The following is a 23,194-nucleotide window of genomic DNA, read 5'->3' as shown; positions in this document are numbered from 1 at the left end:
GCTTTGATTTGTCTCTTTAAGCCTCATCTTTAATGTTTAAACCGGCACGACACGGTGAAGTGGGTGGGGTAAGTTTACAGAGGTCACAACAGCAGAAACCGCTTCGATCACATGACAGACTTAATCTGTGCGCAGAGATGTCGCACAAAATTGTTAATTTGAGAGTGAGGGATGTGAGGTTCCCGACGTCCCTGGAGCAGCACGGCTCAGACGCGATGGTAAGAAGTTTGTGCAGCTCGTTCTCCACGCGCGTGCATGTTCGCATTCACAGACACAGTCACAAGAATGAGACCTTCCCCCCCCTCTCATGTCCACGCTGCAGCACACCGACCCGGACTACTCGGCCGCCTATGTGGTCCTCGACACGGACAGCGGCCTCAAAGGTTTCGGCCTCACGTTCACGTTGGGAAAAGGCACCGAGATCGGTAAGATCCACGCGGGGCGGCCTTAAAGACCCACTTTGACGAAGCCACCACAACAAACTTGCTGTTGCATTCAAGTGCACGCAGTGAGCTCGGAATTTCTGGCTCTTGAACAGTGTGAATTTTATCAAAAGGTTTTCGGTAGGGGAAAAAAATCTCAGCTATATAGAGTAAATGTGAAAACGCTGCTGTTTTTTTATTGAGCAAAATTACAACTGCGATGTAGATTTTTACATGAATACAACGTCTCATAACTTACACCACCAAATTGTTTAAAAAAAACATTAACAATGCAGAAATCAGCCACATTATGGTTTATTGTCGGTGTTTCTATGGCCTACATGCTCCTTAATGATTAAAAAGTTGCAGAGAAAATGTCCGATCTTGGATGATTTTTCTCTTTTTAATTTCCAAGCCCTGCACTGCCATCGTGTGGTAGTTTTAGTCAATGGATTTCAGTTACATTACAGAGAATACTGACATGATATGAACATGACAAAAACGATAACATTTATAACATGTATGGTGGTTCATAGATGCTGGAATAAGGATGGATTACTAGTTAATATGCACACAGTAAATACATGAGGATTGACTATAAAAATGTGTATATGGTGTGTATATATGGCATTAGTTATCTTAAATAAAACAAGAAGATAAAAAACAAACAAACAAAAGCAAAACAAAGATATATTTCTCCCCCTTCCCAGGTTTGGTTTTAAATCCTGATTTGTATCAACTACCGCTTAACCTATATTAGTTCCTTTCAGGTTAATCTAAGTTTATTTTACTTGTTGTTTTAACTCTCTGATCAATATGAGTCGACTCAGTTCTAATAGCTCAATTTAATTTCGCCTGATTCGGTTCACCCAATGCTTTCACTCGCTGTACGTGCAAAGTAGCTGGTTATAAAGCATCAAGAGGACTTGAGTTCATGACTCAAGTCCTCTTGACGCTGCAGCAACAGAAAATATTGTCAAGGCAAGAGACTATCAAAATAAAACAGGAAACTACTGTTGAAACTGAAAAATATTCATTAGTAATTATTCATCTCTGTCTAACATAGTGTAACTGTTACTCTGTCTCTCTCTGTTCTCTTCTCTTCCCACTCACCCTCAATTAGTCACAGTGGATATCAAAGAGTGCAGGCTTATGAGCGAGACGCCTTTGTGTAGGGTGGCACAGAGCAACAGGGAGATAAACTGGACAAAACACCGAACATCATAACTTGGCTGTTGCAGGGCTGTCATCTCAGACTCCACAGTCCCTGTATCTGTTTAAATGAGGTTTATTAAAATTATAGATCTTTGTTGAAGTTTGGATCTTCATCCAGTTTTTCTTTGTTTTTGTTGCTGGTTGAAACCCCACAGTGCTGTGCGCTGTCAAGGCCCTTGCAGGACTAGTTATCGGCAAATCTTTGCAGGAGATTGTGAGTAACTTCCGTGGATTTTACCGCCTCCTGACCAGTGATGGCCAGATGAGATGGGTGAGAGTACAAACATAACATAACAAACATGACCAGATTACAGTCATTTCTTTAGATTTCAAGCTAATATCAGTTTCACTTGACTGATGGAATCTGCTGATATTCACTCGGTGTTTAACACTTATGGGTTAATATCAATATGATTATTGAATAAATGTTAAATGACATATTTTATATTTATAAAATATGTCATTTATCTAGCGGTGCCCACACTTTTGTATCCATACGAGACAGCTTATTCAGACTGGTGGCTTTGCCAGTGTTGTTGAATAATGTATGCTTGTTTTTTCATGCCAAAAAAGCCTCCAACAATAATTAACTATAAAAAGAGACCTAGTTAATAAATGCATGATGAAAAATGTGTCTATTAACAAACGGCGGTGTACTCTCCAGTTTTGCTAGATGTAATTATGACTCTCGTCTGGTACAGTTAGGCCCAGAGAAAGGAGTGATCCACCTGGCCACTGCTGCAGTCCTGAATGCTGTGTGGGACCTCTGGGCAAGAGCTGAAGGCAAGGTGGGGAAATCTCAGATGAAGCTTAATAAGTAAAACTTTGTTTCTTTCATAAAGCATGACACATCATGGCTCACAGACTTTTTCCACAGCCGCTGTGGAAGCTGCTCGTGGACATGGTGAGTCAGAGATAATTTACTCCACCGATTTATGTCCGGGATGTAATCACAAGGGAAATATCATGCTATATATTTGTCAATTCAGGACCCGAAGCAGATTGTGTCGTGCATCGACTTCAGATACATCACTGATGTGCTTACAGAGGAAGAAGCTCTGGGTGAGACTGGTTTTCGACGTCATTGAGTGTGTCCAGTACAGTTTGAGAAATGCAGTGTTACCAAAACGCTGTGTCACACTCCTTCTGTCTTCATTCTTTTCTTAGACATACTTGTGAAAGCACAGGAGGGCAAGAAGCAGAGAGGTGAGCACACTAATTACTGCCTCTTTAGAAACCAACCAGAGCCCTTTCAGCCACCATAAAAGGACAATTTATTCCATTTAAACACAATTGAATTCAGTACATATCTTTTTTCTATCAGAGGATCAGATGCTGAAAGAGGGTTATCCTGCATATACCACCTCCTGTGCTTGGCTCGGATACTCAGACCAGCAGCTCAAGCAGGTCTCTGTTGTATAAATCGCTCAGCAAACAGTGTGCCTAGTTAGGCATACTACTAACTACAATGACAGTCATGTTTCTGTTAAGCTCTGCTCGGATGCTCTTAAAAGCGGATGGACCAGATTTAAGGTGAAGGTTGGCGCTGATCTAGAGGACGACATACGCCGGTGCCGCCTCATAAGGAAAATGATTGGACCCAGCAGCACATTGGTAAGCCTGTTCTTGCACCTGCATGTGTAATGGCATTAGGAAATTATACCAAAGGGGTTTATGTTTCTGTTAGATGATCGACGCCAACCAGAGATGGGACGTAGCCGAGGCCATAAGTTGGGTGTCCAGACTGGCTGAGGTCAAACCCCTTTGGATCGAGGAGCCCACGTCTCCAGATGACATCCTGGGTCATGCTGCTATTTCCAAGGTAAGAGAATAATTTCTAGTTTTCAGCTTGTTTATGTGTATGAAAGGCATTTCTGTGATACAGTAAGTATACGGGACAACAGAAAGGTTGAAAAATCATCAAAACAAAGCAACCATCAGATACATTTTATGTCTTTCTGTGGCTATTTTGCATCCCTTGGCAGTCGTTTTAAACCTCTATATGGTTGTATCATTGATTTCTAATGAATAATATTAAGGGTAACAATAAACACAAGAACAGGACCCTTTTTCTGTCTCTTAGGTACATTCAGTCATCCATCCAGGGCTGTTGAGTGATAAACAACTTTCTTGTTGCAGGCATTGGCTCCACTGGGGATTGGAGTGGCAACAGGCGAGCAGGTCAGAGCTCAGGTCTGTTCCAACAAGCATATCTTTGATGGGTTATATTTTTAGTTGAGTTGAGTTGAGTTTTCTCTCCAGTGTCACAACAGGGTGATGTTTAAGCAGTTCCTGCAGGCCTCTGCACTGCAGTTTGTCCAGATAGACAGCTGTAGGCTGGGCAGTGTCAACGAGAACCTGGCCGTGCTGCTGATGGCTTACAAGTTCCAAGGTAAAAGTTCAAGGAATAACAATCATGAATCATACAGATCCCCAAGGCATGTTTTTTCAAAAGTTGCCAAAGGCCGTCAAAGGTTATTAGACAAATACTGCCTACACAGAGGAAACTCGTGGGTTTGCGTTTCTTCTTTCTCAGTGCCTGTGTGTCCTCATGCCGGTGGAGTCGGGCTCTGTGAGCTCGTCCAGCATCTGATTCTGTTTGATTACATCTGCGTGTCTGCGGATCTCAGGAACCGGTAGGAGCAGCGTTTATTTTTATCAACAGTTTGATCTCAGTGATTATAACCAAACACTGACTTTTTGATTTGTTTTCCCCCCAGAATGTGTGAATATGTAGACCACCTCCACGAGCACTTCACTAGTCCTGTAGTGATTCAAGACGCCCACTATATGCCACCGAAGGCAAGAAACTGATTAGGAAGTCAATCTGCATTACTCTGAAAAACAAAACAAAACTTTGCGTTGTTTACAGCTGCTGGTATAGATCGTTCTGCTCTTTGATTTCAGGATCCAGGCTATTCTTGTGAGATGCTGGAGGAATCTGTGAACCGACATGAGTACCCTGAAGGAGACATATGGAAACAGGAAATACAGAAATAGGGACTGTATTTTAAACATTTTACATTTGTACAGTACAAACATTGGAGGGGAATAAACATTCTGAAATTGTCACATAAAAGGACTGGACTGAAAATGTCCAAAGAAAAAGTCTTTCAGAAAGCCTGGGGAACTGAAATTAACTTTCTCCAGAGCTCTTTTTCTGTTAAATAGAATATTTTTCTTCTTACTGATCAAAGTGCCAAGTTTTAGTGAATCATTTGATTTTTTTTTAATACTCTTTGGTCTTTCCTTTATAATGTAAAGTGCTGTGAGAAAACTGCTGCTGTGAAATAGAACTATATTAATGAAACTTGAAAAATTACAAGTCAAGCTGTAAACCTTGTCCTCTTAAGTAATCAGATTGTGGTCATCTTTCCTTCATAAGCACTTGTCATGTAAATCCTCTAAATTCTGTCTTCTGAAGAATTTCCCTCCTATGCAGTGCTTTGCAGCAGAAACCCATTAACAAGATATCTGAAGGCTGCTACCCTGTTTAAGCCAAACAGTTCATGGGTGTACAACTCCAGTTCATCAGTTAGCATATAGGAAGTTGCAAATACATGAAATTAAAGGCTTGTGGACAAAGCTGTAAAGTAGGCAACCTGGGCTCACTGTATGTGACACCCTTTACTTAGTTTTAATTGGTAAACCCGTCCTTTATTAGGATATATGAACATATCTTTTAACTTTTGTGACGTCTTGCAAAGTCACAACTGGCATCTTCAAACTCTTTAAATAAACTAAAAATCAAAGCAAACTCTCCACTTACCCACCAGTGTCATATTTTGTACTGAATGTACAACTAGATTGCGCTCAAGCTGACAAAGTTAACATCTTTATTTACAGACTTAGATAATTATTCATTTAAAACGCAAAACAAAGAACTTGAAGAGAGAGGAAAAAAACACTTTGAAGTGCTTAAGGCTTAAAAGAGAGTTCACCCAAATCAGACAGAAAAAAACTGAACTTTTAGCATGAGTGAAGCAGGCATACATTACAGTGGAGAGCATACTGTTCATTCATAACAACGTTGTGACTTGAGTTTACACAGCCATCTTCATTTTGATTGTGGGATGTGGGTTGTAGTCGTAGATCTCAAAGTCCTCCGTGCGGAAATCATCGATTTTCTCCACTTTTCTCAGGATCCTCAGTTTGGGGAATGGTCGGATCTCTCGCTGAAGCTGCACATGAAACACAAACAAACGTGTAAGTTTGAAATTTTATAAAAAAAAGCAATGAGACATGCAAGAAGCACATTTAACTAACCCACCTGCCCTTTGAGAGGTTCAGTATGGTTGAGGTAAACATGAGCATCTCCCAGGGTGTGAACAAAGTCGCCCGGCTGAATGGACAGATTAAAAAAATACATATCAGGTGATGCGATAGAGGGGACACTGCTGGACCAAACAGGTATCAAATATGACAAGAATGCACTGGCCATACTTTGAGTCCTGTAATGTGTGCAATCATGTAGGTAAGAAGTGAATAGCTGGCGATGTTGAAAGGCACCCCTAATCCCATATCAGATGAGCGCTGGTACAGCTGACACGACAGCTCGCCGTCGCACACGTAGAACTGGCAGAGTGCGTGGCAGGGGGGCAGCGCCATCCTAGGAAGGTCTGCAACACCACAAGACACGACAAAGATTTACCTTCTGTATAATTCTTCACCAAATGCGACTTAAAGCAAAAGGTCTCCGTTGGCCTCACCTTTGGGGTTCCAGGCACACATGATGATGCGCCGGTCCTCTGGATTCGTTTTGATGGTGTCAATGACTTTCTGCAGCTGGTCAACACCTTGTCCTGTGTAATCTGTCCAAAGATGAAACCAGGAAAAAACATGAAAACTTGACATCTCTACAAATGATTTTCATTTACAGCAGCATTTCCATATAAGATAACACCTGTAAAAACCCACAGCCTGCTGTATGTTTTACAGAATTTCTGTGCATCTTTATGAAATATTCAGAATGACTAAATAAAGGGTGGCCCTCAAATACCTTTGAGTGAACAAATTAACTATAAAGTCCAAAGGTGGATGTTTCCTCATGCACTTCCAGTTATATGTAGTAATTCAGACAGTTACTTGTATAGCTGCTGCACCAACCACAAACAAACCTGCATTGCTTTTCTTCTACTGGGATAAAAATATGGACAAATAAAGGAAAAATTATATGCATGGCTACAGTTTGGTGAGCAGATCTGATCCTGACAAATGACTTCACAGCTTCATTCAACTGGGTGAAAACTGTACCTGCATGCATGTCTGTGTATTCTGCACCAAAGTGCCTCCACTGGAAACCATACACAGGTCCTAAGTCACCCTCTTCTCTGTCAGTGAACCCAAGGTTGTCCAGGAAGTCCCGAGACCCGTTGGCATCCCAGATCTTCACTCCTTTTTCTGACAGCTCCTTGGAATTTGTTGATCCCTGTGACAGATTGCAAAAATATCAGATCTAATTTATACACTGGCAAGATTTTCATTGACTTGTGTTTCTTTTGTTTTCCTGCCAGGCTCACCCTGATGAACCACAGCAGCTCCTCAAGGATCCCTCTCCAGAACACTCTCTTTGTTGTCAACAGGGGAAACTGGTCTGTGAAAGATTGCGCAAAAAAAAAACAAAAAAAAAAACGTTACGTGATGTTGCTGAGGAAGTAGGAAGCAGCTGTCATTTGCAGATAGGTATTTATGCAACGACTACCTTTATTTTATATTTTAATGTTATGCCACTTTATACTTGTAAGTCAATTACAGTGGTTAGCAGACTAAAAGGTGCAGATTACTTTGTTTTAGGAAGACTTTTTCATATTACTTCATGCAGTCCTTCTGTTTTCAGTACTTTTAACACACAGATACAATGCCATGCTAGCTGTAAACTGTACCTCTCAGGCTGTATCTGACTTGAGCGCCAAACAGGGACAGGACTCCAGTGTTGGTTCGGTCCCCCTTTAAGCGGCCGTTCTCCAAGATGTGCCCCACCAGACTCAGATATCCTTGTTCATCACAGAAAAATCCAGAGTTTTTCTGCTTCTCGGCCGCCGTCGTCAGCCGCTGCTTTTCCTCTTTCTCACAGCTGCCCTGCTTCGGCAGCTCCCCGACGTGTATTTCAGAAGTTGCGGGCATTTTTGTAAATAAACTGTTTCAGTGTTTCCAGCCTCAGAATCAACTGAAGAACTCCCGCTCACTTTTTGCATTTTGTTGCGCTCCCAGTCAAACTGCTTCTCTGGTTGGCTGTTCTGGGTACAGCGATAGAACGGCCAATCATAGAAGGAGAAGATTTTTCTTATATGGACCTCTTCCGCATGTGCAACAAAGCAAGGTTCACGTGGGCAAAACACCACTGCGCCCCTTTACCGCCAAATTAGTGAGTCGATCACGTGATTGAAAACTATGAATTGATAAGAGAAATGCATACGAACAAAAGTCACCCCTTCACTGTTCTTACAGATTTACGAGATGCAAACCACGGTTTGCATTTAGTTAAAACTGTAAACAAAACATACTATGAAGTACGATTCAAAAACTAAATTCAAAAGTACTCGTGACATAAATAACAAACAAAATAGAGGTTGAGGAGTGTACACTGTTTTATTGCGTAGACGTTTAAAAATCTAAGCATCAAAATACATAAATAAGAACAACATAAACTGTGCATATGAAGGTTTAGAGGTCTATGCGGTGCATTTTCAAGTATTATACAGATCAGCTTAATTGTGCACGAGAAAACCTGAATGTCCTGGACTCTTCACTCTGCATAAAGAAACTGTTCCCATGGTGGTGTGATCACATTACTCCATTCCTGTGCAGAAAAAAAACTATTAAGTTTTACATTATGTAAGTGTACAGACCATTAAAAAACAAAAAATATAATGTAATTAGAGATTGATTTCATGTGGATCCAATTAATCTTTTTAAACAAGTCAATAAAAAGAGGAATGTATGATTGTTTTTCTAGTCACATTATCATCTTGGATTGCAACATACTATCCAATCTGTAGCGATCGCAGTGTAAAGCGCTTTCAAATGATTGCAGTTCATCTGGGTTAAATTCAATTTTGAACTCTGCCAGGTGATGCTGGTAGCCAAATACTGCACTAAGGGACCACAATCGTGGGATCAATACCTTTTATCTTCCGTTTATATAGTGTCAGAGCCTCTTGAGCAACATTTTGGATGAAAGCAGGGTCATCCACCTCCAGATCTGCTGGGACCAGTATGGTTACTGGGGCTGAATCCATTATGGAGACAGTGACACTGCTGTCTGCTTTAGGCTTGTTATTCTTTATCTGTTGCTGTGGACTCACCTAAAAGATGAAAAGAGATGAAAATGAAAGTAGCCGTCTGACTCAAAATTGCAACCTTGGCTTGTTGCAACCTTAATAAAAGCTTCCCAATTTATACAGCAAAGATAATGTCTACAGATGCAGCATCACTAGCCACATACCAATATCACACTGAAGATGCTGTGTGGGTCCACTGTGCTGTTGGACAGCTGGCTGACCCAGCCATACTTGTCATGCATGCTGCTGAGCCACATCTGAGTGTCTGCTGTGTGTCTGTGGACCAGCTGCAGCCTGCCGTCATACTGCTGACGGGAGGCGTTCAGCAGCATGTACATCTCCTCCATCTCAGAGTGCAACTGCTGCACACTGGGGCATGCTGTACGAGGAGGCAGAAATCCAGATGTTCATGTTGAACTAAAGGACTTTTTTTTTTTTTTTGCATTATTCCTGATGAAAGAATTTTAAGCATCTATCTAAAAAGCGTTAAAACCATTTTTAAAAATCCTCTCAGTCAAGAGAAAATTAATCAACAACTATTTTAACAACGAATTAACCATTTAAGTAAAGCCTCAAAAATGCCCTAAACAAGTTGATTCCCATTTCTCAGATGTGAATGTTCTGTTTTTATGTCTGCTAAATCATTTTAATCTGACCATATTGTTGGGTTTGGACAGTTTTCCAGACCCAACAAGCTATGTGGCATTGAGACTCTAGGAAATTGTGACAGACATTTTTTGTTTTCCATAGTTTTCCTTCTTTTTAACGTCAAATAAAACCAGTTTTAAACTGTTTATATGTGTCTGTGTGGGAAGAGCGGCAAAATAAATCTGGATTTACCCTTTAACAGATAATCCCTGCATGTCTCACACAGGTCTTGAAGCTTCCAGCACTCTGATGCTTGTCTGCGGAGTCTTCTGCACATATATCTGCTCTGCAGCGGTCCCATTGCAGAAAACAAGCCTGTATCTTTGTAGGTGGACATGAATTATGTTACACACAAACAACCATTGTCTACAAACACACACATTTAAGAGTGCAGCGTTGTGCATCAGATACCTCGACTTGATTGCTGAACGTACTCTTCAGCTTCTTTTATTTCCTCAAACAAATCAGCCACTGGGGCACTGAAGCCTTCCAGCACGCTCTTCCCAAAGTCAAGCACTGAGTGAAGAACGTGCTCCAAACCCACCGACCCAAGGAAGCCAGAGCTTGACCCTCTGGTCGAAAGTGTGCTGGACTGCAGCTCAGTGGCAAAGGTTTCTAGAAAGGCGTGACCAAACACGGGTTGCATCTTCTTGGCCAGACCAATGCTCTGGTTGTACAAAAGGCTGATGTTTGACAACAGGTCGCTGAACGATGCTTCAGCCTGCAGCAGCTCCATATTGGATTTGTCCTCTGTGACCTGCTTTTCAGCTGCGACATTTTCACCTGAATTCTCCTGATTTTTATTGTGGACCTGCTCGGCATCTTCCAACTTAGTGGCCATTTTCCTGAAAAACTCCTCTACCTGAAGGGAGGGAGAGAGATTCACAGAGATATGTTTGCACCTTAAACATCAGTCCTAAAGAGATTCCTTTTGTTGGAATGTGCTGAAGTCAAACCTTGAACGAGAAAGAGGCGAAGCCGCGGCGACACGTAGATGTATAGAAGGCCTTACAAGAATCTTCCAAACATGGTCGGCACTCCCCAAAGGAAGATTTGGTTAAATCTTGACATTGTTGTTCGGCTTCCTCGACTTTTTGCTGTGTTTCTTTGGCCAGCTGCATCACCCCCTAAAACCCAACCCAAAAAACAGAAAACTCTGTCACAGATACATTCCCTTTTAATAAACCACAGAGGATAAGATGAAGTCTGAGGCTCCGGCACTCTGCCCTGCCCTGCGTTCTGAAAACACTCAGAAAATATAATAATCTCGAGACAGTTAATTTATCCTGACTGTAGTAAAACTACACCCCAGACTCACTTAACCAGCTGCACTCCCACACTCATTTTTCACTGTCTGCTTTGAGGTCTCTCCATGTGACTTTGTCTTTGTGAAGCAGAAAATATGTGGTGGGTTTCAGAAAAATGCACAAGGACTGGCATGAAACCGTTTAAACACGGTTTTAATTGCGGGTACATCTTAACCAGCCACAAATGCTGTGCAGGATTTTTGAAACTGGACGATCAGCACAGTGCAAAACGAACAGAATTCACCTTCTTCTTATCACTGCTGTGCCTCAGTGCATCCATCAGGTGCCTGTGCTTCTCTTCTTTCTTCTCCATCATTTCCTTCACCTGCTTCACTCCGAGCAAAGTTTCCTTTAGTTCCTCATCAACATACTGCTCTCCCGCTGCGGAAAGCCCTGCACACACCCATGGAACACACAATACTTTAAGCTCTGCAACAGTAATCACTGGTGTCTTGTTTTTCGCTTTTCTTTTCTGTCAGCGAAGGCCTTACTTTTCAGTGTTTCCTCGCTGATCGGAGGAGAGTCGGCGGCACAGAGCATGACTTCAGCGATGAAGAGAATCTGAGCAAGAAACCTCCACATCCTGCCTCAAGCTTCAGAACAGGAGAAGAATTTTTTTTTTCTAGCAAAAAGAAACAACGACCACATGGTGGTGCCAGCTCACAAGCAAATTTATATATAATATTTACAGGATGAAGGGGAGTGGATAAAATGTCAGTTCATTAGTATCCAATATGAAATCAATGTCAAACCAATAAACATGATGAGCTGAACAGATCCACTAAGGCAGCTGTCAGTTAATCTTTTTGGATTTGTTCATTAGTATCACATTAGGAAATATGATGGCTTACTACCATAAAGTGCAGATGAATTATACATAAAGGTGAATATCCAAAAAATGTACACAACAAAACCTCAAATTACTACACAATTTTTTTCTTAAATAAGCTGAAAGCAACAGCAAGTAAATAGTAAATAACAGGAAACAACCATAACTGTGTGTTTTTGCTCTGAATACTGCATATTTATTTAGTTTATGGCATCTTATCAATGCAAATTATTCCCATTAACCTTCAGTGAACACAGAGTAAGATGTCTTCCAGGTTGCAAACATTTAAAATATCTAGTTTAAAAAAAACAACAGCTGTATTGCAAGTCTCCTCCAATATCTCATCCAAGCCTGCTGTTGCACTGCAACTGTGCCATTCTGTGCAAAACACAAACCGAAGAAATGTAGAACAAGCTTTTACCTTGAGAGCTCTGAAAATATCCGACTCCCGAAAAAAAAAAAGCAGCAGCTTGTGCTTATGGAAGGATGAGACTGACACAGTCTGGTTCCTCCGAGGATTGTTCTATTTTTATGGATCTACTCAGCAGTACAGATCCTATTAGTGTGTTTGCATTATTGGTTATTAAGCCTTATGCGCGCTGCATACCTGCAGATCAACTTTAATGCTCTGTAAATATAACGTGCTCAGTTGTTTGTCTGTCTCACGCACTTAATGGTCTCTAACATAGTCCAGAGCCCTCCTTAGGTAAAACTTTATGCTTTAATCTCTATCAGACTGACAGTAAGCCTGAGCCCCCTGCAGAGAATTGGCACACACACTGGCATGGTCTCAATCATGGGTTAAGCTCTGCACTGCAGGCCACAACAGGAGCAGGAGGACTGCACATGCACACGTGCACACTGTACACAAAACAGGGTAACTGAAAAGAGGATATACGGCTGCTCTTAGTTTAAGCTTTAACAACAAACTGTGTAGACTTTCAGTTTATGTTGCTTGTTTTCCGTTTTTCTACCATTCCAGGCAGCCATTCATTTCTGTAGGGTATCAAAAAAAAATCAGTAGAAGACAGCTGTATAATCCAGTCCAGGGAACACGAAATATGGTTTAGATCGATAAGAACCCTGACTCTACAATGTGCACTGTCATTTCAACTTCACGTAATACAGCTGTATGCCTTGTGATATGGTTACCTGTGCTGTAAATGTACTAGCTGGTGATAAACAGCCAAAAGAAACTGCATGTAATCCTTTAGGCTCTTGTGTCTTACTGAAACCCATCTGTCATCATGAGTAACCAGAACAGCTACAAAGCTTTCTGGCACTCTGTCTGAAACTCTTCCGGTTATGGAGAATGATATTGTGACTGTATTTTTTTATTTAACCTTTATTTTACCAGGAAAAGTCCCATTGAGATTAAAAACCTCTTTTTCAAGGGAGTCCTGGCCAAGAGGCGACAACATGTTAAAATTACAAAGTTACATACATGTTATAAATAACAATTACATTTTATAAAACATTTTTCTCTGGCTCTCTCAATTTGGACTTAAAAGCATTTAATGAAATAAGATCTGCTATCTTCCAGTCTTTTTGCATCATGTTCCATGTAAAAGGGGCAGCATAGGTAAAAGCCCTCTTTCCCAGTTCAGTTCTGGCAAATGGAACATTGAGCAGAAGAAGATCGCTTGAACGCAGGCTATAAGAAACAGTACTCCTCCATGTGAGCAGATCGCAAATATAGGTGGGCATTTGTCCAAGCAGGGCCTTGTAAATCCACACAGAGAAAACTGGAAACTATCTGATCCTGGAAGTCATCATACTTAGAAATAGTGTGTCATAAGACCGAAAGCTTGGTCCAAAAACTGGACTGTGTAGGAACCCAGAGCAGAGACAGCAGAACGTTTTACGATGTTTATTGGTTAAACTCAAAATATGATAAGGACAGAGGCAATAAAACACAGGACTTGACGTGGCGAGGCCTAGTTTACGTGGCTAGCTTGACATGGATTGAGAGGGGGGAATTGATGTACACTGGAACGTAGCAGTTTAGCAGTCACACTGAGGAGAGAGGACAACTGAATTAGGGAAGGGTAGTGGAGAGGAGCTCTGTAGATGGTTAGTATGTTTTACAACTTTTCTTACTTGCAGGTGGAGTGAGTAAGCAATGAGGGAGGGGTGACGTGAATCCAGAGTGAGCTGGACGGTGTGGGATGGCTGACCTGAGATCTGAAGGTTTCTGATGATGTGCAATAGCGGAAGGGCAGGCAGATGAGGCACAGAGTGATTTCAAAGATTGGGTAAGGTATCCTGACTCAGGATACCTTACCCAATCTTTGAAATCTTTTGGACTCAGGATTCCTGAGTCCAAAAGAGGAGCTTAAGCTTGAGGTTTGAGTCAAGGTGAGTCCTGGAACTGTGTCACAAGAAAACAAGGTTAGCAGAGTAAAATCACAAGGAGCGCCTGAACCATGTAAGCTGGCTACCAACATGAGTTGATGATGAACTGGCGGTGAATGAACGTCAGCGTGAGGCCTAAATCACTCTGGCTTGATTGCCTGCAATCAGCTCCAGGTTTGTAGAACTGCAGAGGAGAAGATGGCCCTGCCCAGGGGCGATACCAGGTAGACTCAGGATCCTGATGGAAAATTCCAGCCGCACACCTGGAGCTGTATTAAAGACACTATTTTTTAATTAATCTTAAAAACTTTAACTGAAAACTTTACTACCAGGAGGCAGTGTTGGTCTAATGAGTTTGTTTAAATTTTTCCAGATGTTTGCAGCTGCTTCTTTTTTTTTTAAAGTATATATATTTATTTAAGATGCTTTGGAATTTGCAGGCTGCCATTCTAAATAAAAATGTTTAATCATTTACTAGTTGGATAAAGGTTACATTGACTCACTGCCCCCTCTTGTGGTACAATGTGGTATTACATAAAAGTACAGCCCAGCCCTCTTTCACCTTATTTTTATATCTCTTTTTCAGGCATAAAGTCATAGTGGTTGCATTTTAAAATCCTGTTGGTAAGTTAAGCTGCGGAAGATTTAAGACTATTTTTAAAAACAGGATTTTACAGTAAGAATTCATCATTTTTTAGAGCTTGTCACTGCTGCCCCCAAGTGATCAAAATTTTCTTTCTTTTTTTAGGGCATGAACGGTTATGTTAAGGTACAGTTTTAATAAACTAAAAAGTTATTAAACTATCTCAGCAGTCTATGGAAAAGTACTTTCTCTAGTCTGCCAACAGTGAATCTCTCCTGCAGCAATTGAATGATTTGAGTTGCCATTTTTCTAATCACTACATGGCGGCACCGTGGCAAATGTGGAATTCCTGTATGCTTTCTAAATCTCCTGCTAATCTGAACCCACTGCAGAAAGCCTTGACCCAGCAAATGAGGTCCCAACCCCTGAATAAGGACCAGCAGGAGCTTGGTAGTAAGCTACCTGACCCTCAGCTGCTTTTTATTAGCTCACCACGATCTCTCTCTGCGCCCCAATACTAGCCTGCTGCTCCAATCATAGCCGACAGTAAAATAACAGTTTTGAAGCCTTTAGTAAAACAAGTAATTAGTTGCTTGATCATCTCAACTTGGTCTGAAGTATGTTATGTGGCACACTGGGTCAAACTCAAGCTATTAGTGCTGAGCCAGAGTTAGAAGGCTGTGTTATCCAAAGAAAGAAGAACAAACAGATCTGAGCTGGACATGTGTGCTGCTTTCCTTCCAAGCCCAGAGGATTCCAGTGCTGAGACACTTGATGTTGTCTGCATCCGTTTCTGGAAAATTTACTGGCATGAAGTGAACGAGTGTAAAAAGATTAGCATCATGTAACCCAGTGACACTAACCTGGACTGTGAAGATGCAAGAGTGGGCCTGTCTCATTTCTTTGATGTTCCTTGTTAGTCTGGGAGGATGCAGCTGGAGCTCTGTGTTTGATCAGTGATCTGAAGACTGTGGATACAGGAAGTGTCCAGGAATTATCACAACACCTGGAAGAGTTAAAGAAAAATGGCGCCCAGTGAACCTTACAGTCTAATATGGATAAACAGCGGACACTTCTCAGCAAAATAAGTTATTTCTAGAGGAAGTGCAACCATCTATATAGCCATGTTGTCATGAGGATGTTATTGTGCTTTATCAAACAGAGCTCATTTAGACATCGTGGCAATAAAAATGCATAGTTATAGTTTTTCACTAATTTATGCATGCAGCTGGAACATGCAAACTTTTTTTTATACCTTTGAAGTACAGCTCTCACGCAGCCGTAAGACTTTTTCTTGAATCTATAAGTTTTTGATTTTAGTTTTTGTATGCCTGCTATTTTTTCCTGCAGGATTCTCTCCTGTTCTGTGGAAGCAATGGAAAATACTCTGCGGTGTTTTGCAGGATTGTGGGGCTGCCGTGATAAATCAGATGATAACACGTCACCAAACAGCATGTTTAATCTATTACCGCAGGGAGGCTGATATTAAAATGATTTTTAAATCCTTGAAGGACATGAGATATGAGCCTAAATATGCAAAACAGAAACTGGGCAGAAATGTCGCGGTGCTCCCCTCCACCTTCTCCAACCTTTGAAATTATCTCTAATGGGTACCAGATTTTTACCCGGGGGACGAGATTGCTATCAACCCCCTGTAACCTAATCTCATCTCCGGCTGGATTACTGCAGCGTCGGGCGACGTCTCGCGGTCTGTAGTGCTGAAAGCAGTCCGCACCTCCTCTGTCCCCACAGGAGGAGGCTCAGCAGGAGGGCCGGGGACCGTAACTGTTTTGAAAGGCTGTGCAGCACAGATGTAGTAACAAGTTTGGTTGTCAAGTTATGTTGAAAGTTATGCAGAAATTGAGTCCAGTGCCGGAAATGAAGTATCTTAGCTTTCACAATAAAAGCGTGCCTAAATTAAATTTAGATACCTTAAAAGCGCTTAGAAAATCTAAAAGAGAGGGCAGAAAATGTCATCTATATGTTGTTACAAATGCTTTGCTTTCCCCCTAAATGTGTCAAAGCAAAGATTTTGAGCTTGACACAGAAGTTTTTTTCTGATGTCTTGAAACCAAGAACTGTGCAAAAGACCCGAGGCATCCTTCATATCTTTATATTTTACTAGGAAAATATGTGCAGTTACTTGTTGAAAAATATATACACACATGGAAATACAGTATAAGGCAGAAACACAGCTTGTGCAAAAAGGTGAAAAGTCAATATTTAGTGTGATCTTTTTTTTTTTTTTTTTTATAAACACAGCCTGAACTCTCTTAGGCAGGGCTTCTTGTAATTTCTTTAAGCAGGCTTCAGGAAAATGTTGGCTGCCTTTTGTTCTGTTCCCTGCTTAGGATGATCCGACACTGCTTCAATAATGTTGAGGTTCGAGCTGTAGGAAAGCCAGTGCCCGGCAGAGAGTGTTCTATTGTGTGTGTTTTTAATTCAGATATGCTTTTATTGCATCAGCAGCTTGTTTGGAACGAGTGCCATGCGAAATCCTATCCTGTAGATAGAATTTAGGGCTACGACTTGACAAGAGGTGCCAGGTTTTCAGTAATATCTTTTGATCATTTGCATTGTTATATTTGATAAACTGAGATATGTTTGGTATTTTTTCATAGAAAGAAGAAATGGGAACAAATTATGTGAAAGGCATCTTCATCTATTAGGCATCTATTTCATCTTCCTGAAATAGGTTGTATTTTCTGTGGTTTAAGGGGTGGAAAAGAGGTGGGGCGACTACAATTTATTCTGAAAGGACCACCGGAAACACAACTTGCTGCTTTGTGTAACTTAACACTGGTCTAAGTCTCAGCTCAACTCTCCTTTAGCTCAGCGCTCTGGGATCATCTGAGCTCTCCCGCAAACACTCTTCTGAGCCACAGCGAGCAAGAAAGCAGAAACGATGGGAATTTAAACTGAGAGTCATGAAAGTCAATGCAGACTTGTAGCTTTAAAAAAAATCCTTTAATTATAGTGTGTTGGAACAAGTTTACACTTCTGCACTGGATGGTGAGATGCGCATAAAGTGACAGCGGTCCTCATCTCTTCTACAGTTCTCAACGAGTGATAAAACGCCATGAAAGGTACGTAACTGTTGCTGCAGAAAAAAAAGTGCAAGACCTTTACTTTCATTCAAATATTGCATTGATTTAACATGTAAGTGTTTCTTTGTGTTCTGCGAGTGCGCACATCTGGATGACATTACGCTACTGCGCAGCAGAAGTTGTAAAATGCAGTTTTTTCCACCACCAGTTTCATCCTATTGAAAGAATTAAAACACCAAATAATGTTTGCGCAATTTGGCTGCTAAACTGATAATGTGAGAATTTAAAAAAAGCCCAGATCTAACAAACGAGAGAAAAGAGAGGCTTTAGATGCACTTGATTTTAAGCATGAGAAAGAGAAGGGTATGACTGATGATGACCAGTGAGCACCACCTGCAGAGCTTCATCACTGACTGCTGTGTTTGTGCTTAAACTCCAACAAGTAGCCGATTAAAGACAACAATCTGCAGGCGTTCTAATTCATCAGCATCTTCCTCATGTAGAGTGAACTGGAGGGGAATTAGCACTCAGGAATGTGTGATCCACTATGCAACAGTGGCTCCTGATCTAGTCTAAACGCCCCCCCTTCGTGAAAGTCATCCCTCCCTGGCTCCCCCATCACTCCCCCTTACCCATGTCACCCTCCTCCTGGCCCCATCTGTTAACCATTACCAGTGATGTTCTCTGTGCTCCGCTCCAGTCTTCAGTGCAGTGTAGCAGTGTAATTAGGGTTTACTGTCAACAACCCAGAGAAACCGCAGCCTGTGGTTTTTACAGTTCTGTGGACCTCCTATCTCTAAACTCACACTCACACATACACAGAGGAGATGATACTCTATTATCTCTAGCATAAATCCTCATACAAATCCTCATCCTTTATACATTTTTGACTCTACGCAGCAGCCCGGTAGTGTCTCTATCACTTTTATGTTATTTATGGAGTCCTAACAACTGTCTCAGATACAGTGTACCCCTAGTTGTGTGACCTATTTATGTCATATGTTTCTGATTATGTCACGCAGACGACTTTGCAGACGAGGAGGAAGTACAGTCTTTTGGATACAAGAGGTTCGGTGAGTGAGACGTGACCTTTTCTTCTTTTTAATCACAAAACTCCTTTTTTGTGTGAATAAAAAGCCATGAATTAAAGGGCCTTAGTGTGTGGGCCCAACTCCTTCTCTCTTTCTGTTGCTGCATACCTACAATTACCTGGATATTTACAAGCATGTTGCTCTAATTGAATCATTCTATGTCAGGACAGACAGCTGGCTGCCTGAACCTCATCTGTCCCGATAGTCATCGCTAATGGTTTTGCCTCTGATGGCAGGATTTTAGGCTGAACATAAATGTGGCTGACAGTCTGTGAGGTCCAGCTTGCCGCAGGCTCAACGACTGCCGACAGAGCTCTCCAGATCAAGAAGTTTCAAAACCTCCCCTTTATCCACTTAAACCGAGTCACTTAAACATGTTGACTCACACAAACATGCTGAGAACCTCAAAAATGTGGCTACTCAAACTCAGACTGTAGTCAATGCATGTCCGTCTGTTGTGGTACATGCATTTTTGTGTGTGTATAGAAGTGTGTTCATGCACAGGCAACATATGGTTTTTTTTGCCCAGTTTACAGAGGCTTTCTTTACAGATCTATACATTATGAATTATTTGAAGGCCCCTTTTATCCTCATTTCCACTCTGCAAGAGAAGCTTTACATGACTTACACACTCTTTTATTTTCATGCTGGGCTCTGGTACATACCTGCAACTTATTCACTGTCTGAAGCAAGCTTCTTCTTTTAGCTTCTTTCCCTTTAAGCCAACTTTGTGCTGATTGGCTGCCCCTGAAAAACAGATGGTTTAAATACCATGTGGGTGGGGTTTCTATGCTCACAGTCAGAGCTGTGTGCCTGAGATTTGGATCATTTGGATCAGTCTGAAGCCTGAATCTTAGGCTCAGAGGAATTACTTCAATACAGTCTGACCTCATTATTTAAAACTTTAGTCACAGCTAATAAGCAAAAGCACAATAGATCCACTTTAAAGCAAAAGTCATTAGTGATCAGACTTGCAACATCTTACAGTAACTAAAAAGGCTGAATAGAGATTAAAATACATGAAAGTAAACAGTGAAAAACTAGACGACAAAGCAGAACATCCAGTTGAGCTGTTGCAGCAGGATCTTGTTTCCACGATATGTCCTCCAGCTGTTATGACCACCGATGCGGTTGTAACCCAAAAGCAAACAGAGGAACAGCAGCTGACTATCCAGAAGGTTTTTACCAGTCTACAGTCTAAATACATCAAAGCTGGTATCCTACTGAAGTTAATCCATCACTGTCACCCTCTGTCTTATAAAATTTGGTTACAAATTGCTGAAATTTCAGTTTCCCGACACACTAAGTGTTTAACGCAGACTATTCTTGCCCTCTAAAGATTGCTCTCTGTAACAACAGGCAGTCCATTTCCACTTATCACTGCACTACATTCTGTAATGATTGTGAAAGTCAGCAGTAGCTTCGGGGAAAGTATCCTTGTGACTCTCTGCAGTTTTGAAGTGTTTTTCTGCCAAACAAATAGTTCCCATGACTAATGCATCCTAATTTTTAGTAATTTGGGCAAATTGAGTGTTTTACACAACACCTCTGCTCAGTGTTTTCCCTCAAAGCCAGCTTTAATACCATCCACTCTGCTCCAGTAATGCATTTTTTCCACTCTTGCCCATACATAATATATGTTTAATGATGTACAGTCTCTCCATCACAAGCACTTTTTTAAAAACAGGATCTGCTTTCAGTTGTTTTTCTGTACTTGCTGCTGATGTGCTGTTGGGTTCACTGCTTCAGCATATTCGCTATTCATGCTTTTGGATAATGCTTAAAAACCAAACCAAGGGACCAACTCTCTGTCACACACGCTAAAGAGCATTATCATTATTATTCTCACTGCAGGCATGAGCACATGCCCCATAACTGCTCATCGAATTGCGATCAGGAGTCTCAGAGTCGCTGTATTCAGGGTGTTACTGGAGTATGACTCATTCACACACAGTTTGGCCGAAGTCCGTGAGAGTGAAAAGGAGGCAGCGGGCTACGCTGTCTAACTCAGGACCAGCGGAGACGAATTCAAGCTGCGTCCAAGCACACGGTCCCTTTCATCCCAGTCACCCGAGTAGAAGCATCCTGTTTGTCTTTCTCTGTGAGCGCGTGCAAGTCCCCGCTCATATATTACAGTAGAGAGCCGTGGGGAGGGTGGGGTGGGGAAGTCAAATCCAGCTCACTTTTAACTTTATTCAAATGAACTTTTGACATGTGGATGAGTAGGACAAGAAAGCTGCTGAACTTCTGAGTGAAATTGGTCCTGCTGGGACACGGCAGCTGTTCTGAGGGGCCGGCTCCGGGGGTCTGCTTCACCCCTCCAGAGCCTTTGTTGTGCAATAGAACCGCATTCATGCAAACCCTCCCGAGCCCTCATTCTACCACTATTAGTGCTATAATGTCAGTTCACAGAAGGGAACAAACAGTTATTTCCTCCCTGCATGTTTTGCTTTAATTCACTGCGGTCTCCCGGGAGACTGATAGTGTTTAAACTGTCGTGACATGTCAAAGCTGTGAATGTTGTGTGAATATCTGCCCAGTTTATAAAGTCGCCACTGAGCTTAAAAAAAATAACACGGGGCGAGTTAACACGGGAAAGAAAGAACACTCAAACCCGCTGGTTTTTCAAAGTCACTGTGAACAAGAAACGACACCTATAATACGAGTGGGCTTTGGCATCCTTTCATATACACATTTCACATACTTTGCATTGCTACTGGCCAATTCCCAAAGTGCTCCAGAAGTTTTTGCAGAGAGCGACGGGCTCCCATAAAATTCCTGAACGCAAAGAAAATCATCTTAGGGAGACGTGAAACATAGAGATGTGAGGAATGAGCAGCTGTCAGCAGGTAGATCATGCTTTCCATATGTCGAGACCCATTAGCATTTGTGAATGAATGCATGAGAGGTGGCTGGTGGCTCCATATTTCTGGGTAGAAGCGATATTTCTTGTTGCATAAGAAATCAAACATGATTAGAACAAGATGTTTCACGCCCGTGCTGGTTGAAGAAATTAGTCTTAAAATAAATTGTCCATGCTTTGAGTTAATTGTAAAGAATGCTTTTGAATGCAGTCCGCTGCACAACTGTAGGATAAAGGACCAAGGGGACCACTTACTTGTGTGATTTTCTTTTCTCTCTCTATCAAGGAAGCAATAGAAAAGATAACCAGTAAAATTCCACATGGTTTAATTTTTGGCTTCATCTTTCCAGATGGTTGTTTATGAAGCGCTCGTCCAATTCCTGAAATTCCAGGATTTGATGTGTTCACCTCGGTTTTGTGATAAAGTGCAGATATATAACTGTAAGGAAACTCGACACTGGTTTCATTCACTTTCTTCACTGTTTTGGCTGCAATTCATATACAAACCAGCAAAGTCCGGGCTCCCTCTTTTCTGCATATAAGTATATAAGGTTTGCATTAAAAAGTGCAATGTGTAATATGAACACATGTGAACCAGTAATGGGAAGTGACCACATGCTGAAATATCTTTAAAAGTACATTTGGTGATGTTTGTGCTTTTGCTGACGTGCAAAGTAAGAAGTCGGCTTTATACAAAGATACACACTTGCAAGCACAGACATACACTTTTTAAACAGAGTGAGCTGTTTCTAATTCTTTTCTTTACTTAAGCATCATCCATAAGGCATGGATATGTCATGTATATTTACACAAATACAAATATAGACATGCATTTTCCACTCGCTTGTATACAAGTGTAAATGTACACCACTCAGGCACACACACACACACAGTTATCAGCGCATACTCAAAGTAAATTCATATGGTGATCCCATCTCCCTCCCTGCCAAGCTGAAGCTGGGCCGGAATTGCTTTCACAGTGCTCAAGGTTTAAACGTATTTATTTTACTGTGGGGGGCTGACACAAGAAGGCCATCAGAACAAAAACAAAATCTACCTGAGCTTTGGCTGAACTCTCACAGCCCCATTAGGACTAGTATAATCATCGGTCAATGGAAGTCAGCAGCTGCCCTTGGCCTGATTCAAAGCATGAACCTTCAAGTCACACAAAAAAACATGCAATTGTGAAAACAAAGAGAAAGAAGAACAGAGAAAGAGCCACCTTGTCACAAAGCTTCCATCTATTGTAGATGAAAGAGTTTACTTCATATTTCTAAAAAGTTACCTTGTAGTTACCTTGTAAATAACTAACAACAACCTGTGCAAGTGCCAAATACTGCAGCTCTTCAGACTTGAAGCCTTGAAAACTCCTGTGTTAATATGCCAAGCACATTAGCAGGGGTAGAAAAACCATCTTCTTTCAGTTGGATACAGAAAGGACCGCCCCTCTCTGAGCCTGGTTCTGCTTGAGGTTTCTTCCTGTTAAAAGGGAGTTTTTCCTTCCCACTCTCGCCAAGTGCCTACTCAAAGGGGTTTATTTGATTTTAGATTTTT

The 23,194-nt window shown here is 41.4% G+C and overlaps 4 protein-coding genes across 6 annotated transcripts in view; 2 read left to right on the top strand and 2 right to left on the bottom strand.

The window, feature by feature from the left end:
• Positions 1-8: 8 nt before the first annotated feature.
• On the top strand, positions 9-7,244 carry enosf1 (enolase superfamily member 1). Its single transcript, XM_040043819.1, has 16 exons — positions 9-218; positions 323-425; positions 1,793-1,908; positions 2,339-2,425; positions 2,515-2,541; positions 2,627-2,699; positions 2,805-2,843; positions 2,962-3,044; positions 3,129-3,251; positions 3,325-3,459; positions 3,777-3,818; positions 3,900-4,029; positions 4,174-4,273; positions 4,358-4,439; positions 4,545-5,843; positions 7,151-7,244. Exons 1-15 carry the CDS (start codon positions 33-35, stop codon positions 4,635-4,637), a joined length of 1,419 nt encoding a protein of 472 aa, XP_039899753.1. The 5' UTR covers positions 9-32; the 3' UTR covers positions 4,638-5,843; positions 7,151-7,244.
• Positions 4,883-8,061, bottom strand: tyms (thymidylate synthetase). Its single transcript, XM_040043825.1, has 7 exons — positions 7,520-8,061; positions 7,157-7,230; positions 6,891-7,065; positions 6,347-6,448; positions 6,081-6,256; positions 5,908-5,979; positions 4,883-5,818 (listed from the first exon to the last, which is right to left on the bottom strand). The coding sequence occupies exons 1-7, from the start codon at positions 7,758-7,760 to the stop codon at positions 5,681-5,683; spliced, it is 978 nt and encodes a 325-aa protein (XP_039899759.1). The 5' UTR covers positions 7,761-8,061; the 3' UTR covers positions 4,883-5,680.
• Positions 8,062-8,194: 133 nt separating this feature from the next.
• LOC120741131 (clusterin-like protein 1) lies at positions 8,195-12,499 on the bottom strand. Of its 3 annotated transcripts, none has more exons than XM_040043821.1 (8): positions 12,123-12,499; positions 11,364-11,465; positions 11,117-11,265; positions 10,522-10,692; positions 9,977-10,427; positions 9,758-9,886; positions 9,082-9,296; positions 8,195-8,941 (listed from the first exon to the last, which is right to left on the bottom strand). In XM_040043821.1, the coding sequence occupies exons 2-8, from the start codon at positions 11,452-11,454 to the stop codon at positions 8,732-8,734; spliced, it is 1,416 nt and encodes a 471-aa protein (XP_039899755.1). In that variant the 5' UTR covers positions 11,455-11,465; positions 12,123-12,499; the 3' UTR covers positions 8,195-8,731. The 3 variants fall into 3 exon arrangements, with proteins under 3 accessions (XP_039899755.1, XP_039899756.1, XP_039899754.1); XM_040043822.1 differs by lacking the exon at positions 12,123-12,499 and having other exon boundaries at positions 8,195-8,436; positions 8,761-8,941; positions 11,364-11,705; XM_040043820.1 differs by lacking the exon at positions 12,123-12,499 and having other exon boundaries at positions 11,364-11,705.
• Positions 12,500-17,426: 4,927 nt separating this feature from the next.
• LOC120741123 (collectin-12-like) overlaps positions 17,427-23,194 on the top strand; it is a 43,648-nt gene continuing 37,880 nt past the window's right edge. Inside the window, exons 1-2 of the mRNA XM_040043802.1 lie at positions 17,427-17,725; positions 18,709-18,759. Of these exons, the coding sequence (XP_039899736.1) occupies positions 17,719-17,725; positions 18,709-18,759 (58 nt within the window). The 5' untranslated portion in view covers positions 17,427-17,718. The remainder of the gene's footprint in view (positions 17,726-18,708; positions 18,760-23,194) is intronic.

This window comes from Simochromis diagramma, unplaced genomic scaffold, assembly GCF_900408965.1.
Source record: "Simochromis diagramma unplaced genomic scaffold, fSimDia1.1 OVJJ01000602.1, whole genome shotgun sequence".
Classification (NCBI taxonomy): Eukaryota; Metazoa; Chordata; class Actinopteri; order Cichliformes; family Cichlidae; genus Simochromis; species Simochromis diagramma.
This window is presented reverse-complemented; position numbering and strand designations above follow the sequence as displayed.